This window comes from Bombus pyrosoma, linkage group LG10, assembly GCF_014825855.1.
Source record: "Bombus pyrosoma isolate SC7728 linkage group LG10, ASM1482585v1, whole genome shotgun sequence".
NCBI classification, from domain to species: domain Eukaryota; kingdom Metazoa; phylum Arthropoda; class Insecta; order Hymenoptera; family Apidae; genus Bombus; species Bombus pyrosoma.
This window is the reverse complement of record NC_057779.1, coordinates 5,016,628-5,030,395: the sequence shown is the minus strand read 5'-3', so window position 1 is coordinate 5,030,395 and position 13,768 is coordinate 5,016,628. Positions and strand designations below refer to the sequence as shown.

The 13,768-nt window shown below is 32.2% G+C and overlaps 2 protein-coding genes across 4 annotated transcripts; one reads left to right on the top strand and one right to left on the bottom strand.

Moving 5' to 3' along the window:
• The first annotated feature begins 435 nt into the window (after positions 1-435).
• On the top strand, positions 436-8,568 carry LOC122571821 (MAP/microtubule affinity-regulating kinase 3-like). Of its 2 annotated transcripts, XM_043736025.1 has the most exons (10): positions 436-695; positions 2,082-2,286; positions 2,373-2,519; positions 2,593-2,913; positions 2,991-3,114; positions 3,196-3,410; positions 3,526-3,671; positions 4,176-4,720; positions 4,798-5,216; positions 6,073-8,568. In XM_043736025.1, the coding sequence occupies exons 2-10, from the start codon at positions 2,161-2,163 to the stop codon at positions 6,205-6,207; spliced, it is 2,178 nt and encodes a 725-aa protein (XP_043591960.1). In that variant the 5' UTR covers positions 436-695; positions 2,082-2,160; the 3' UTR covers positions 6,208-8,568. The 2 variants fall into 2 exon arrangements, with proteins under 2 accessions (XP_043591960.1, XP_043591958.1); XM_043736023.1 differs by lacking the exons at positions 436-695; positions 6,073-8,568 and adding an exon at positions 1,551-1,567 and having other exon boundaries at positions 4,798-5,583.
• LOC122571825 (39S ribosomal protein L41, mitochondrial) lies at positions 8,562-9,910 on the bottom strand. Of its 2 annotated transcripts, none has more exons than XM_043736030.1 (3): positions 9,497-9,910; positions 9,092-9,363; positions 8,562-8,976 (listed from the first exon to the last, which is right to left on the bottom strand). In XM_043736030.1, exons 2-3 carry the CDS (start codon positions 9,249-9,251, stop codon positions 8,627-8,629), a joined length of 510 nt encoding a protein of 169 aa, XP_043591965.1. In that variant the 5' UTR covers positions 9,252-9,363; positions 9,497-9,910; the 3' UTR covers positions 8,562-8,626. The 2 variants fall into 2 exon arrangements, with proteins under 2 accessions (XP_043591965.1, XP_043591966.1); XM_043736031.1 differs by having other exon boundaries at positions 9,092-9,297.
• Between the last annotated feature and the right edge of the window lie 3,858 nt (positions 9,911-13,768).

Below are 13,768 nucleotides of genomic sequence, written 5' to 3'. Positions count from 1 at the left end.
GGTGGTACACGAACTATTTGGTTAGCAATTACACCCAGGAACAATTAACGATGAGCCGATAGTAGCACGTACATTGACGTCAATTGTCGAAGATAACGTGTATGCGCGCGTGCACGTCTCCTGTAACAGTGTTAGTGTAGGAGACATGGTGGGGGAAAAACGACGATACGCAAAAATAGTAGTAGGGGAACGGTAGATAGTGTTAGTATTCGCTAAGAACGGAATGGTGGGGGTAAACGACGATACGCAAGAGTGGTGGGGTGACAGTACGTAGTGGTAGTGTTCGCTAAGAATGGTGTGATGAAGGAAAGGGTATACGGAGGGGGTTGGAAGCGAGCAATGACGAAGAGTAAAGAGTGGGAGAAAGAGAGAGAGAGAGAGAGAGAGTGAGAGAGAGAGAGAGACGAGGCCGGCGACTCTAGCATAGCAGGGGGGTAGCAACATGGCCGTCGGTCAGTCGGTATCGAACCGCCGCATTACGCGAAGCTCCTACGACCCTCGTCGTAGGACCGCCGCCGCTTTAAAACGAGATTTCGGAATCTCGTGAACGTGAAGGACGATTTTTGTACCGATGGCATCGGGTTTCCGGCCTTACGCACCCATCGAGGTCGGCAACGCTAGCGCGACATTTTCGCTTCAAAAACGGTTCTACCGGTTCGAAACGTGTACCCGGTAATTCTGGCCAGAATCGAATTGTAAGTAACAAGCACTTGTCCAATCAGTAAATGTTATCTGGGTTCTCTCTGTTGTCTTGCTCGTAGAAAAACCAACGTATAGATCCATGGAATGAGTTGTAGATTTTTTAATGTTCTTTGCACGGCTTTTTCCTTCATCTACGTGCTCATTTTTTTTTTCTTTTATCGTCTTATCGAGGACTATCGACGGGTATCGATCCTGGACCAGTCGATAGGCAAGAGGTCGTTGTCGATCCATGACGTCAGTTCAGAATACCTATTGTACTTGTTGCAGGAAGCTTTTACACTTTTGTGAGGATGCTTCTTTTGTAAAGGCCTTCCTCGTCTTTTTTAGTAGTTTTTCACGGAATAACGATGTCATTCTTGCTTATACGTTGCGGGTACGAGCGCAACGCTCTCCGTTGAAAATGTTCGTTTTCGATCAACACGAATTGTAATGAAATTTCTTATCTCGTTTAACTTTCCGCTTCCTATATACACTACATGTATAACGGAATTCTACGTACTATCTATTAGAAAGAAACGTTGCTGTTTTGAATAAATTGTTCGAGAAAATATAAAACGACTATTTGGAAAGATTTTTAAGTCGCGATTAATGGATATCACACAGAAAAAATGTTTTTTCTCGGACTTTATAAGGAAACAGTCTCAGTACACTGCCTATTAATCTTATGTTAGTAACAATGTGTATTTTTTTAATTAAATATGAAAACCATACAGGAAATGATAAGTTCATATTTGTTAATTTACTGAATTTTATATCCTTTGGTAGCTAAATAAAAGTATCTTAATACAGATTGGTTAACAAAATGTATAAAGTGATAAATTCAATGATACGTGTCATTTAAAAATAGATGATCTTGAAAGTAAAAGTAAGTGTTTTCCAAAAACAATGTTTTTTAAGAAACATGTAATATTTATTAGTATATTTTATTAATTAATGATAGTTCATGATAACTAATGCTATTAACATTTCTTAAATGTGCAAAAGGCTGACAAAAACATATTTAATCCCAAAATCAAATGCAGTTGATGTGAAATTAGTTGACAACATATTGAATTTAAAATTTGCTCTTCTATAAAATCTTGTAATGTATGTCATCTGTGATCATGTTCATGTATACCTTTGCTACCCCCTTGAATATTTCAAAAACATTACTACCTGTAACATTAATTGCGTCAGTGGTTTGTATAATACATTGTGCATGTATTATCTATTTTTGCAACTCATATGCCTAGACCTAACAAATTATTCCAATTCATTGTATTATATTAATCCATTTGTTTTTAACTATCAAGTAACGTAAAAATTAGAAAATAGATTTATCATGTTTGTTCTCGTGTAATCTTCAAATATTTAAATGCATTTTTTCTTTTTATTTTCAGTGATTTCGAACTTGTACAATAGGATTAAAAGAATACAATCATTTGAAATTGTTTGTTGGTAATAAATTTTTTAATAAAAATGGATTCTGGAGTGAGTCAAGGGAAGAAACAAATTCGTGTTGGATTTTATGATATTGAAGGCACCATTGGCAAAGGAAATTTTGCAGTGGTAAAACTAGCTAGACATCGTATTACCAAGACAGAGGTAAATATGCTTTATCACAACATATGCTTGTTGATATTTCCTGTGCTATCTTTCTCATTTAAAAGTTCAACATTCTTTCTTCTTAGGTAGCTATTAAAATAATTGACAAAACACAATTGGATCCTACCAATCTTGAAAAAGTTTATAGAGAAGTAGAAATAATGAAGCAATTAGAACATCCACACATTGTCAAATTATATCAAGTAATGGAAACAAAAAATATGATATATATGGTATGTTTCAGTGATCTTTTGTATCAAGTTTGAAAAATTTAGAAGATAATAGAAAGTTTTATATTTCTGTTAGGTGTGTGAATATGCAAGCAAGGGTGAAATATTTGACTATATTGCAAGATATGGAAGAATGGGAGAACCCAGAGCTCGGGCAACATTTGCTCAAATACTTTCTGCGGTTGAATACTGCCATGCAACGGGTGTAGCACATCGTGATCTCAAAGCTGAAAATTTACTCTTAGATGCTCAGATGAACGTTAAAATTGCTGATTTTGGCTTTAGTAATAGATTTTCACCTGGAGAGAGACTAAGTACATGGTGTGGTAGTCCTCCTTATGCAGCACCAGAAGTTTTTCGAGGAAAACATTATGCTGGTCCTGAAATTGATGTGTGGGTAAGCAGGTTATATATATTTATATAATAAACAATTTGTAATGCAAATAGTTTGACATTATGTTTTTATTATTACAGAGTTTAGGTGTTGTATTATATGTACTAGTATGTGGAGCACTGCCCTTTGATGGATCTACCCTCCAATCTTTAAGAGATCGTGTTTTGAGTGGAAGATTTAGAATTCCATATTTTATGAGTACAGGTATTTTTTGCAGCTTAGAACAAAATTTTGAATATTTAATTTAATGCCGCCTATGATAAAGCTTTAATTCTTTTATTATAGATTGTGAAAGCTTAATACGTAAAATGTTAGTTCTGGAACCTGCAAAACGATATACCATTCCACAAATAAAGAGACATCGCTGGATGGCTGGATCAGCAGACACTATTTGTTCAATGATTATAACAAGATCATCATCTTCATCCATCCAAGAACCAAATGAACAAATACTTCGACTTATGCATAGTTTAGGCATAGACATCACGCGAACCAGAGAGGTATCTTTAATATATATATTTTTTTATTTATAAAATACTTTAATATATAATGTTATAGAAAAAATATTTCAGTAATAATTTATATTTTCTAAAGCAAAGTATTTACTTCTTTCAGTCATTGAGGAATAGTAGCTATGATCATCATGCTGCTATTTATTTCTTATTATTGGAAAGGCTGAAGCAACACCGTGTCACCAGTACAGCAAACAATACTTGCTGGCCGAGCGTTGCAAGAACAAAAGATGACAAATTCAAATCAAGGTATGTTTATTGAATTATTAATATTGTTTTAAACTATTAGTTTTTATAATAATTTTTATTATAAAATTTTCCTTAGATAACGATTTTCTTGTCTTCCAATCCTGCCCGTCAAAAAAGTTGGTAAAGAATCGAATTTTAATCATATAATTTTTATTTACAGCGATAGCTTAGTGGGACGTTGATCTTTATTGACGGTGATGCATGTATTGAAGATTTTGTCAGGACAGGTTGGATTGGAAGTGCTTTGCTGTCACTTTATTTTTGGTAATTCTTTCATTTTATTTCATTGCTTTCCTTTTATTTTGAGTTGTACGTATTATATGATTTTCGTTATATATATTTTTATGTCCTTATATATGTTGATAAGAATAAGAATGATGCAGCACATAGAAGAAACAAAAGTCCAGTACAAAAATCTTGATACTTGTCCATTCATCACTACAAAAGCTTTTACCGAATAATTAGAGTATTGTAGGCGAATTTGCATTATATATTTGTTTCTAGAACAAGGGAAGACGCAACTCGCGGTGGAAAAAGATTTAGTTCAACTAGTTCTTCGACTGATGAAGGATGCTGTAGTGCGGAAGGTGAATTAGAGGAAGGTCCAAGTGGTGATGAATTGAGAGAAGCTCAAATTAAACTCGAGGAACATAGACTAGGCCTAGATCATGATATCAGTCAACGAATTGACAGTCAAATAGTTAATCGAAGATTAAGTGATTACCAACAGCATTTTGATACCCCACTTATGGATTCTATTGATCCTCCTAGTCGAACGACATTGTTTATTGCGGGTGGTAGTGGTAGTTCATCATCCGAGCTTTTTGAATCTAGTTTTGATTCTGGTTGCCCACCAGACTACTCAGGGGCAAATTCATTTACAAGTAGCTTGCCCTCTTGCACGCCTCCACCACCTATGAGCCCATCGCCAATTAGCGGTAGAATATCTAGAGTTTCTCAAGGTCGTAGAGCTTCAGATGGTGGACCTAGATTATTATTTTGTCAACAAGGCGGAGGGGACAGACCGACCAAGCAGCGAAGTATTCAAGGTACTGAATTATAAAGATATTTCATTTGTAAAGGATTTTCATCACGTGGTCATGACAAATATGTTTTGTTTACATAGACTCTGGTAAGGCTAGAGGCCATTTAGATCTTGTTCATTTGAGACCACCATCTACGCCGCCAGAAAATCAAACACAGTTTAAAATTCGTGGCGACTCCAGTACACAGCTACAGCTGTTAGTGCAACAGCGTATGTTGCAACAAAAACGAAACTTATATCACAGACATAGAGGTGGAGGCAGTCCTACTCCAATACCAGTATCAACAAGTACCACGAGTAGACGCGTTGACCACGTACCGAGACAAGACAGTTATAAACTAGCTCAAAGAACACAGATCTTACCACCTTTATCTCAGGGACATGTTGATAGAGACTTTGATAGAGAAAGAAAACGAGATGAAGAAAGATGGAAAAGTCTACCATCTCGACTTGCAGCAGATTGTCAGTTAGCAGAAAGGACACTGCTGTGGAGCCAACAGGTAATTCTATAAATAGAAATTTAAAAAATCGTTTGGGTTGAACTGTCCAATAAAAAAAGTTATCGAGTCGGAATAAAAGAACGCAAAATAACTTGTTGGTATCTGTCCAACGATCCATGACGTCATTGTTCTTTTGGAATAAATTTAAATCGTGCCAAAATTGCGTACCTATATTCGAACTCAAACAGAGTATTATGTTACCTGTTCCTTTCATAATGTTAACATTGTTGTGAGCGTGCATCATGTTCACAACGATGAATTGATGTAAATATTATTAGTATTGTTTATATTAGCGATTAGACGTTACTTGTCATACGAAAGCACAATTATTTGTGTTAGATGCAAATAAACAATTATTTTTATTTAATTTGGCAATTTATTGTTCACTCTAATTTGCCTTACTTCGTGCATGTACAAACCCTTAATTAAACATCAGTGTACAGTTAACAAAAGAGTTCATATTTGTTTAAGAAACGTCTAGACTACTGTTATTATATGAATTACCATATGTGCATTATTAATTGTTGTTATGCAAAAATGAAATTTTATTTTGATAACTGTGCAATACAATTTTAAATAGTTACTTACTTGCCTGTGTTAAATACACAAACAATAACACGACATATGCACTAGTACATAATTTAACAACAATGCAACGTAAAGAACATATATTAGCACAAATGCGATTGAAAAACCCATAAACAATGCAGTGTTAAACACCTAAACATTAAGCTTGGAAGATGCATATATCATTTGTAGCACCTTTCCCTTATTTGGCTTCCTAGATTTTATTTCTTAACATTCTGTAATGAAGATATTGAACACAAAAATGACACAAAATGTAAATAATTTAAAGAAGAAAATATATCAGGTGGGCCTCAGTGGAGGAGCATCATATTTGCCACCTGGCAGTGTAGGTGGCTTCTTGTGGCCCACTGGAAGCAACCCTCATTCAACCATCTTCGAAAACGTTGGAGATCCAATGGAATAAACATCTAATCCTGTTGTATTTTTAGTATTGGAGATTTTGAGTCTGAAAGACTAGATTAGATACAAGAAATACAATAAGCAGTATTGCCTTCCTAGTCTTTCCATATCAGTATTTTCATTTATATAATTATGTATTTTATTATATATATTTTAAGTATTCAAGGAGAATATTGTATAAATTTCATTGTAGAACTGTTTCCTCCGTGATATTCTAGCTTTCATACACAAAATCTTTAATTAAATGGAAGGTACATGTTACTAAATGTCAAAGATTTCTTCTTAATTAAATTCGGTTTTACAATCAATATGCTTTGAACAGCATAATTTATCACATATCTTTATACATTTATACACTTCATTCATTAAAAAATCATACATATATCACACACACACACACATACACACACATATAATAAAAAATGTAAACATTGTTAAAAATCTTTGTCATGTAGTAGCATGTGCGCCTGCCTTATTAACTGGCTGATTTTATCAGTCAAATATATCCAATTATGTCATAGACTGATAATTAACAAGAGAAAACACCAATCGAGTTTATATTCATGAGCAAGTGGCATATGTCTTGCTTTACAACGACTATGTTTAATTGGAAGTACAACATGTATACGCGTGCATATTTTAATGATAATTAATGAAGAGTGCTTTTGATGTGCTTCCTGAATACATTTCGATAAATTATCATATAATGGTGGCAATGTATAATCTGTACGCGTCTGTTATTTTCATCGTATTATAACGCAATAGAATCAGAAGATAGTATACAAAACAAACTTAAAATTAATTTATGCATCTTATAACTTCCATATGAAAATTTTAGACAACTGAGAGTTAGCTAAGATATTTAGTCCAGATTAAAATTTGGGAAACGAAGTAAGAAAAACCAGTGCTCAAATACGAAAATAAACTATAAATATGTTATAACATGAAATAGAGACACAATAATCTTCACTTCACAGAAACACTTGAGATAAACTTTATTTAGAACTGTGACTGCAAGAACTATGCCACTTATGCTTTTCTATGCAATTTATTGAAGAGTGGAGTTAATAAAATGAGAGAGCAAGAGAAAAAGAGAGAAAGAAACCATGTTAAAGTTTTTTGTTACACATTTTTATTGATAACTATTCTAATAATATTGTACAAAACTACGTGTTTCATCATTCCACTCTTCATTATGATCGTTATAGAAAATTAAGAAATAATAAAAACAATAAATAGTGATAAATAGTAGCTGCTGTTTAAAGAAGTAAAAAAAGTGCTGCATTCTGTAAAGATGTTTAAATAAAATTGTTGTATATATAATATTTAACAAAATGACTGTTTACATTTTGAATTATACGTTTTTTATGCATTTTCATTTTCTACATAAAATACAAATTGTATCAATAGTTATCGATACAACATTTTGCATAAATGTAAGTACAAAGTTATCATTTTACTCAGAATGAAAACCAAATAGTTTTGCTTTACAAGCTTTTTGCACGGTTATTATTAAGTGAAAAGGAAAGGAATCGATAATAACTTCAACATGTCTGTACATTTTGATACGAATACAGCACTTTTTAAAAGCAAATATATATTAGGTCCTAGTAGTCTAGTCAGTAGGAAGCAATACCGGCCGCGCACAACTGACAACGACTTTAATATTCAAATTTTCCGCCATTTTTTACCCAACAAAAACAATCAAACTTCGCTCAAAAAAATCTTTTGATAAGTAAAAAGATAGCTGTTAAGTTAGCATAATCATGCGAGATCTTGTTCTGGCATATTGTTCCCGAAATAACATTCCGAAAACTGTTTTAGAGGAACTCAGGAATTGAAAATCAGTTTTGGCATTGTTGCATTTTTCCATCCATGTCTTTTTTGTAATTATAAAAATTTGAAATTGCATGAAACAGACATCATCTATAAACGTGTATCGTTGATTTACTAGTTAATAAATTTGTTTTATTGAAGTATCATTGAATTTTGCAAAATCATTTTTGTCAGCAGTAAAAGAATTTACAAAAGGTTAGATGATATGAAATTATTTGGCAATGTACTGTACAGCTAACACGTACAAGGAAAGTAATTGTTTACCATTGATTAATATAGTGTTAAAAAATATTAAAACATGATCTAATTACACAAATCTAATGGAAACGTGCAATACATTCCACTCATAATTGAAATAGGTCGTTTTTGTACTTGCAATAAATTAATATTTTGTACCAAATTAATATCTGATTTCCTTAAAGTTATGTGTGATGGTAAATAATTACTGTTTATAAACTACAAAACTGTCAACAAATGTATACATTGTGCGTATGAGCATATTGAATAAAATATTATGCAAACTATAAAACTAAAGTTATTTTATTTATATTTATTCTAGTTTGCTTAATTTACATTTGTTATAATGTTTAAGACTTTTTTGGACGTTCTACATCCATTTGGAAAATATCTGTGCCAGTCATTTCAGCCCGAATCCTAGCTTCTTCAGGTGTCAATGCTTCATATTCATTGGGATTTAATGGTTCACCATCTGGGCTTAATTGACCCTCTTTAAAATCTTTCTTAATTTTATCAGCATACACTAAATTAAATAGATCTTTAGCAGTATATTCACGTTTTTTGACATCTGTAACTCTATAAGAGACATATGGCTTTAAATGAAAATTTTCCAAGGAAGGAACAATAAGCTCCGGTATCATTTCTGGTATGTTAACCCAATGATTGTTTACCCATTTCCCCGTTACTTTTACACCTCTCCCTGAAAATATTTGTTAATTATCATACGTTTACCATTGTGATTATTAAAGAATGCACATAGAAGATATTTTTATACTTATTATTGTATATCATATTCAAAGACCAAAATTACATACTATCAATAGGAATATCGTAGTTTGGATCCTTGGCTCGTGCTTCTTTATATGCACGACTACCTCGCTTATTGAATAGCTGTATCATACGAAAATTTCGTTTACCAAGACATGATGCTGATGTTGAAATTTGTCGAGTTACAACCATAAACGTAGATGCCATTTTATTTTTTACAAGAAAAACAATTATTTAATTCGTATACAAAATTCTAAAACAATGATCAACTTTTTTTACACATTCCTTATCGCTTATACAGAGAAACAGAAATTATGACCTAAAATTGTAGGTTATATTTTGTTTTAATTATTTGATACTTATTTAAAGATATGAAATATTTCTTATTCGATTAACATTATAATTTTACTATGTTAGTGTATCATAATTGTACGAAACAATTCTAAACTCACTTTTTTTAATAATATTTGAAACGAAAGTTTAAACAGGATAGTCCAGCTAACTGGAACCACCTATCTGCCATACTTATTGTTGAATGAAATATCTTCTCAGAATAAAGTTATACTATTTCAAGAACTACATGTAACAGTAGAAATAGTTTCTTCTCGTGATCATTTTTTTTTTTTTTACTGCATTTCATTGTCATCGGCATTTTGTTAAATAAGATAAAATATATTTATTATTGTTGGCAAAGATGGCAAAATTAAAAAATCAACGTTTTTCGGCTCGTAGACAGAGATTTTTAGCGTCTGAGGGCTCAAATGAAAGTTTAGAACCCAAAGAAATAGTTAAAATTAGTTTTGTCGAAATATCCTTCCTAGTTTCTTAATTATAAATAAGTTTTAAAAATCGCCCAACCTACAGACAGCGAAACACTGTAACCACCTAGCGGTGAAAAATGTAATTATTCTCTCTATTAGAAAACTATAAAATCAAATGTTTTGATTCGTAAGGCAAATTTTTAAACTATTCAGAAATTAAATAATTACTGTAGTTCTCTAAGATATTCTCTGTATAATATTATTCCGATTACGTAATTAATTATTTATACGTATTTACTAATTATATGCAATTAATGCAGTCTTAAGTCTTAAGTCTAAGACAAGTAAGTCACGTTTCCTTAAATCTTGCGAGACTACGGAACACGCTGTATGAAACGTTTTCTCTATATTTTCATATCGCATTCACGTGTACAGTAACATTTATTTGTTTCGTTTTTATCTTTATATCTCTATGGTTCTATAATAATTAATTATTACTTTCTCGCTTATAACATATTTATTAACTTTATTATGAAATTTATTATCAAACCAACTAACCAAAGCATGTGTTTTAGACTTAATAGCAGTAGGGGAATCCATAAATTTGATATTACTGCTATAAGCTTCTCCTAAATATTTACAAATAATATACAATAAGGTTATTATATATAAATACTACTACCTGTCCAGTTAGATTAATCTCCATGAATTCATATTGCTTTTTCCATAGATTTTCGTATACTATGTCACAGAAAAAGGATGTTGATTTTAATAAATTTCTTGCATAATCTTTTATTACTTCTGTACTTATCATTTCATAGTTTGACTATGTGGCCCGGTTGTGGAAAAAATTCAGTGTCACACAGTGGAATGATATAAATAAGCATTGGAGTGACAAATAAACATTGGAGCAATAATTTTATAATCTTTAATGTGATGTAGCATTGTAAAAAATGTAACGTATCAAATTATGTGGCTAATGTAGAATATACTCTGCTACATAAAAGAAAAAATGTAATATTTTATGCGATATGGAGGCAAAACTCTATAACGTGGTCAGATCAGATCAAACGAAGCGGCCATATCAGAACCTTTTTGGATTGCATACCTATTTCATTATTCGTTTTCTTCTAGACTATAAATATAGGATTAAAATATATTATCCCGGCAGTTTCAAAAATCTGTTAAATCAAAATATATTATCATGCTATATTGCAATGTATATTAGAAAATACTTTTTGGTTATAGTGGAGTTTGCAAATCTGTTACAGCAAGAATAATAGCTTTATATTTGAATTGTTCATTGGGATCAACTTTTGAACTTTATGGATTATGTGAAAACTGTCTAGCAATAAAAAATTCAAGTCATCCAGATGTGACTGAAATTGATGCAGCAAGTCACACTAGCATTGAGGATATTAAAGTAATCTTAGGAGATATTTACTATTTACCCATAATTTTCACATTTAATTTATTTTTTTTTTTATTTGATTTACTAAATTATAGATGAAGTACACTTATTATCCAGGATTTAATGCATTACTTAAAAATCTAAAACAACCACCATCTAATGTAAAGTTTATTTTGATAACTGCAGAAATAAAAAGGATACTAACAAGTATCATTGCATACTGTCGATTTGACTTGCATAATATTCCTGTAGCGAAAATAATGTTGCGTTTGAATGATATTACAAATCCGTTTAGATATTAATTATACCGTTAAATAGTCAACCTTACTTTAACATACGAGATCATTTTATTAAGTTGTTGGCAAAATAATTTCGTTCTTCCTATTCAGATATCGTTAGTTGTACCGTTAGGTAGCCAACACATTTTAACATATGGAATTTTTTTATTCCATCAGCTTATCAAATAGCTGGAATTATTATCTCTGCTTTCTCAGATCCTGTTAGTCCAATATGTGATGAAGAAAGAAAATTAAATACACATATTTATAAAGCATATTAAAGTCATTGAAGATATTAAATTAAGATATTTTTATGCCTAATAGGTCAAGATTACTACGAAATAATGTAGAGGAATTAAGTTTCTTGCATTGTAATTTAAAATGAAGCATCAATATACTGTTATTCTTTGTGTATTACTATTTGTTCGTCTTCAAATACAAATATATTATAATTTGCATGTTGTAAGATATGGTGCATTTTCAGGATACCGATTAATTTGTACATGGTTGTGATTGAATATATACTTTCGCAATCCCGAAATGTAAACTTATGTAGCATGCAGTTGGATATATTCGGGATACATACTCAATAGTCAATACTCAATACAACATACTCATACACCCTTACATACTAAATGATTTACTCAGGTAGTATCGAATTATACTACCCTGAGTACCTGAGTAAAAATATACCTGAGTACTCAGGTAGTATCTAATTATTGACAAGTATCCAGTCGTTATCGAGTCTCGAGTTACGGAGTATCGTTCATATAACTGTCTTCGAAGGACATGCACGACATTATTTACACGCGGGCTATTACATTGTTAAATTGTAGATATTTTACTTTTAGAATACTGCAACAAATTGGAGGAGGTATTGCTGCACTTTTGGCAGGCTCTGAGAACATGGCATTTGTACTCGAACCATGGAGGCGAAAAGTATTGATAAAATTTCATTTCTAACATGAGTAGTTGCTATCAGAAGTATTCGATTTAGTCGAAAGAGTTGCCGCGATGAACAATAATTTTAATTAATAACACCGAGTACAAAAATTAGAAGAACGTGCCTCATATAAAGTGTCTGTGAACAATTAACCCTCGCGTCATTTAGTAAAGGCGATCCCGTTTCGTTTAGCGGTTATAAACTCGGTGAGAATGTGAATTTGTGATGTGATATAATATAAAGTAGCACACAGGATCTTGTGCCATCGTAAAGGTCGTGATTAGTTGGTTTGTTAGTGGATGGTATCACTGTATAGGTACTGCACCACGCGACCAAGTGCTGAGTTTCACTAAAATTAGCATGTACAAGAACCTATAAAATTAGGGATCTACCCTGTTTGGTTATGGTTACTAGCATAGACAAGAACCTATTAAGTTCCACTCCACAAGAACCTTGTTCGGTTCTACGGTAAAGTGCACACCTACTTTTCTATCCGAGATAATTAGTAATAAAACTCTTTAGCCAATTATTATCTGTTTCATTACCTTCTATTAAGGCCCACTCCCTATGTGCCCTAGAATACTAGAGTTCTTCACAAAAACTGCAATGATATATGTGTGAGGTATAACCCAATGTAGTCGCTAATGACCTCGCAATTAATACGATTATAAATGAGCAATACAAACGAACAATTCCCAGGACTTGAATTATAACTTTAAATTATTTTTTACGGTAGTATAAACTAGCTGTTTGATCTTGAATCAGAGAAAAGGGGGCAGGAGTTGAAAATCGGAAACGAAAAAACATATTAATGTTCTAGTGTCAATCAAGCTGAAAAAAACAAATTTCTGGAATTTGGCATTAAAAAAACCAAGTTGGTAACTCTGTATTATGGAGCACTACCAGATTCAAGGAAAATGGCGGATCAAAGTACACCCACTGCCACTCTAATCTCCTCATCGCATCTACATATCAATGTAACCAAATAACGTTGTCTTTACTGGCCGTATGTGGAGAGACGTAAAACGAGTGACATAACTGACGTAGGGGTAGAATGACAATAGGGGAATGTGGAAAATTTTTCCTGGCAATCCTGAATCGCCTCCATGTTTTAAAAGAACCTTTATCGGACTTTACTGCATCAATGTATGATAGCAGAGAGAAAATAGCCATTAAGAGAATAAAATAACATAAGAAGTATTCGAAACGTTTTGAAATTCCTAGAAATGACGTTATTTTCTAAAAAAAATCCGAGAGTAAAACACTTGTCGGCCAAAATAGCGATTTTATATATATATTAGGAAAATGTAATAGCATAGAAGGTGACATAA

What these genes read in the sequence shown, in the direction of transcription:
- LOC122571821 (XM_043736025.1), top strand. Translation starts at nt 2,161, where the DNA reads ATGGATTCTGGAGTGAGTCAAGGGAAGAAACAAATTCGTGTTGGATTT. An exon ending in TCCATATTTTATGAGTACAG is followed by an intron (nt 3,115 to 3,195) that starts GTATTTTTTGCA and finishes CTTTTATTATAG; the next exon opens with ATTGTGAAAGCTTAATACGT. An exon ending in ACATCACGCGAACCAGAGAG is followed by an intron (nt 3,411 to 3,525) that starts GTATCTTTAATA and finishes TACTTCTTTCAG; the next exon opens with TCATTGAGGAATAGTAGCTA.
- LOC122571825 (XM_043736030.1), bottom strand. Translation starts at nt 9,251, where the DNA reads ATGGCATCTACGTTTATGGTTGTAACTCGACAAATTTCAACATCAGCA. An exon ending in CTACGATATTCCTATTGATA is followed by an intron (nt 8,977 to 9,091) that starts GTATGTAATTTT and finishes AAATATTTTCAG; the next exon opens with GGAGAGGTGTAAAAGTAACG.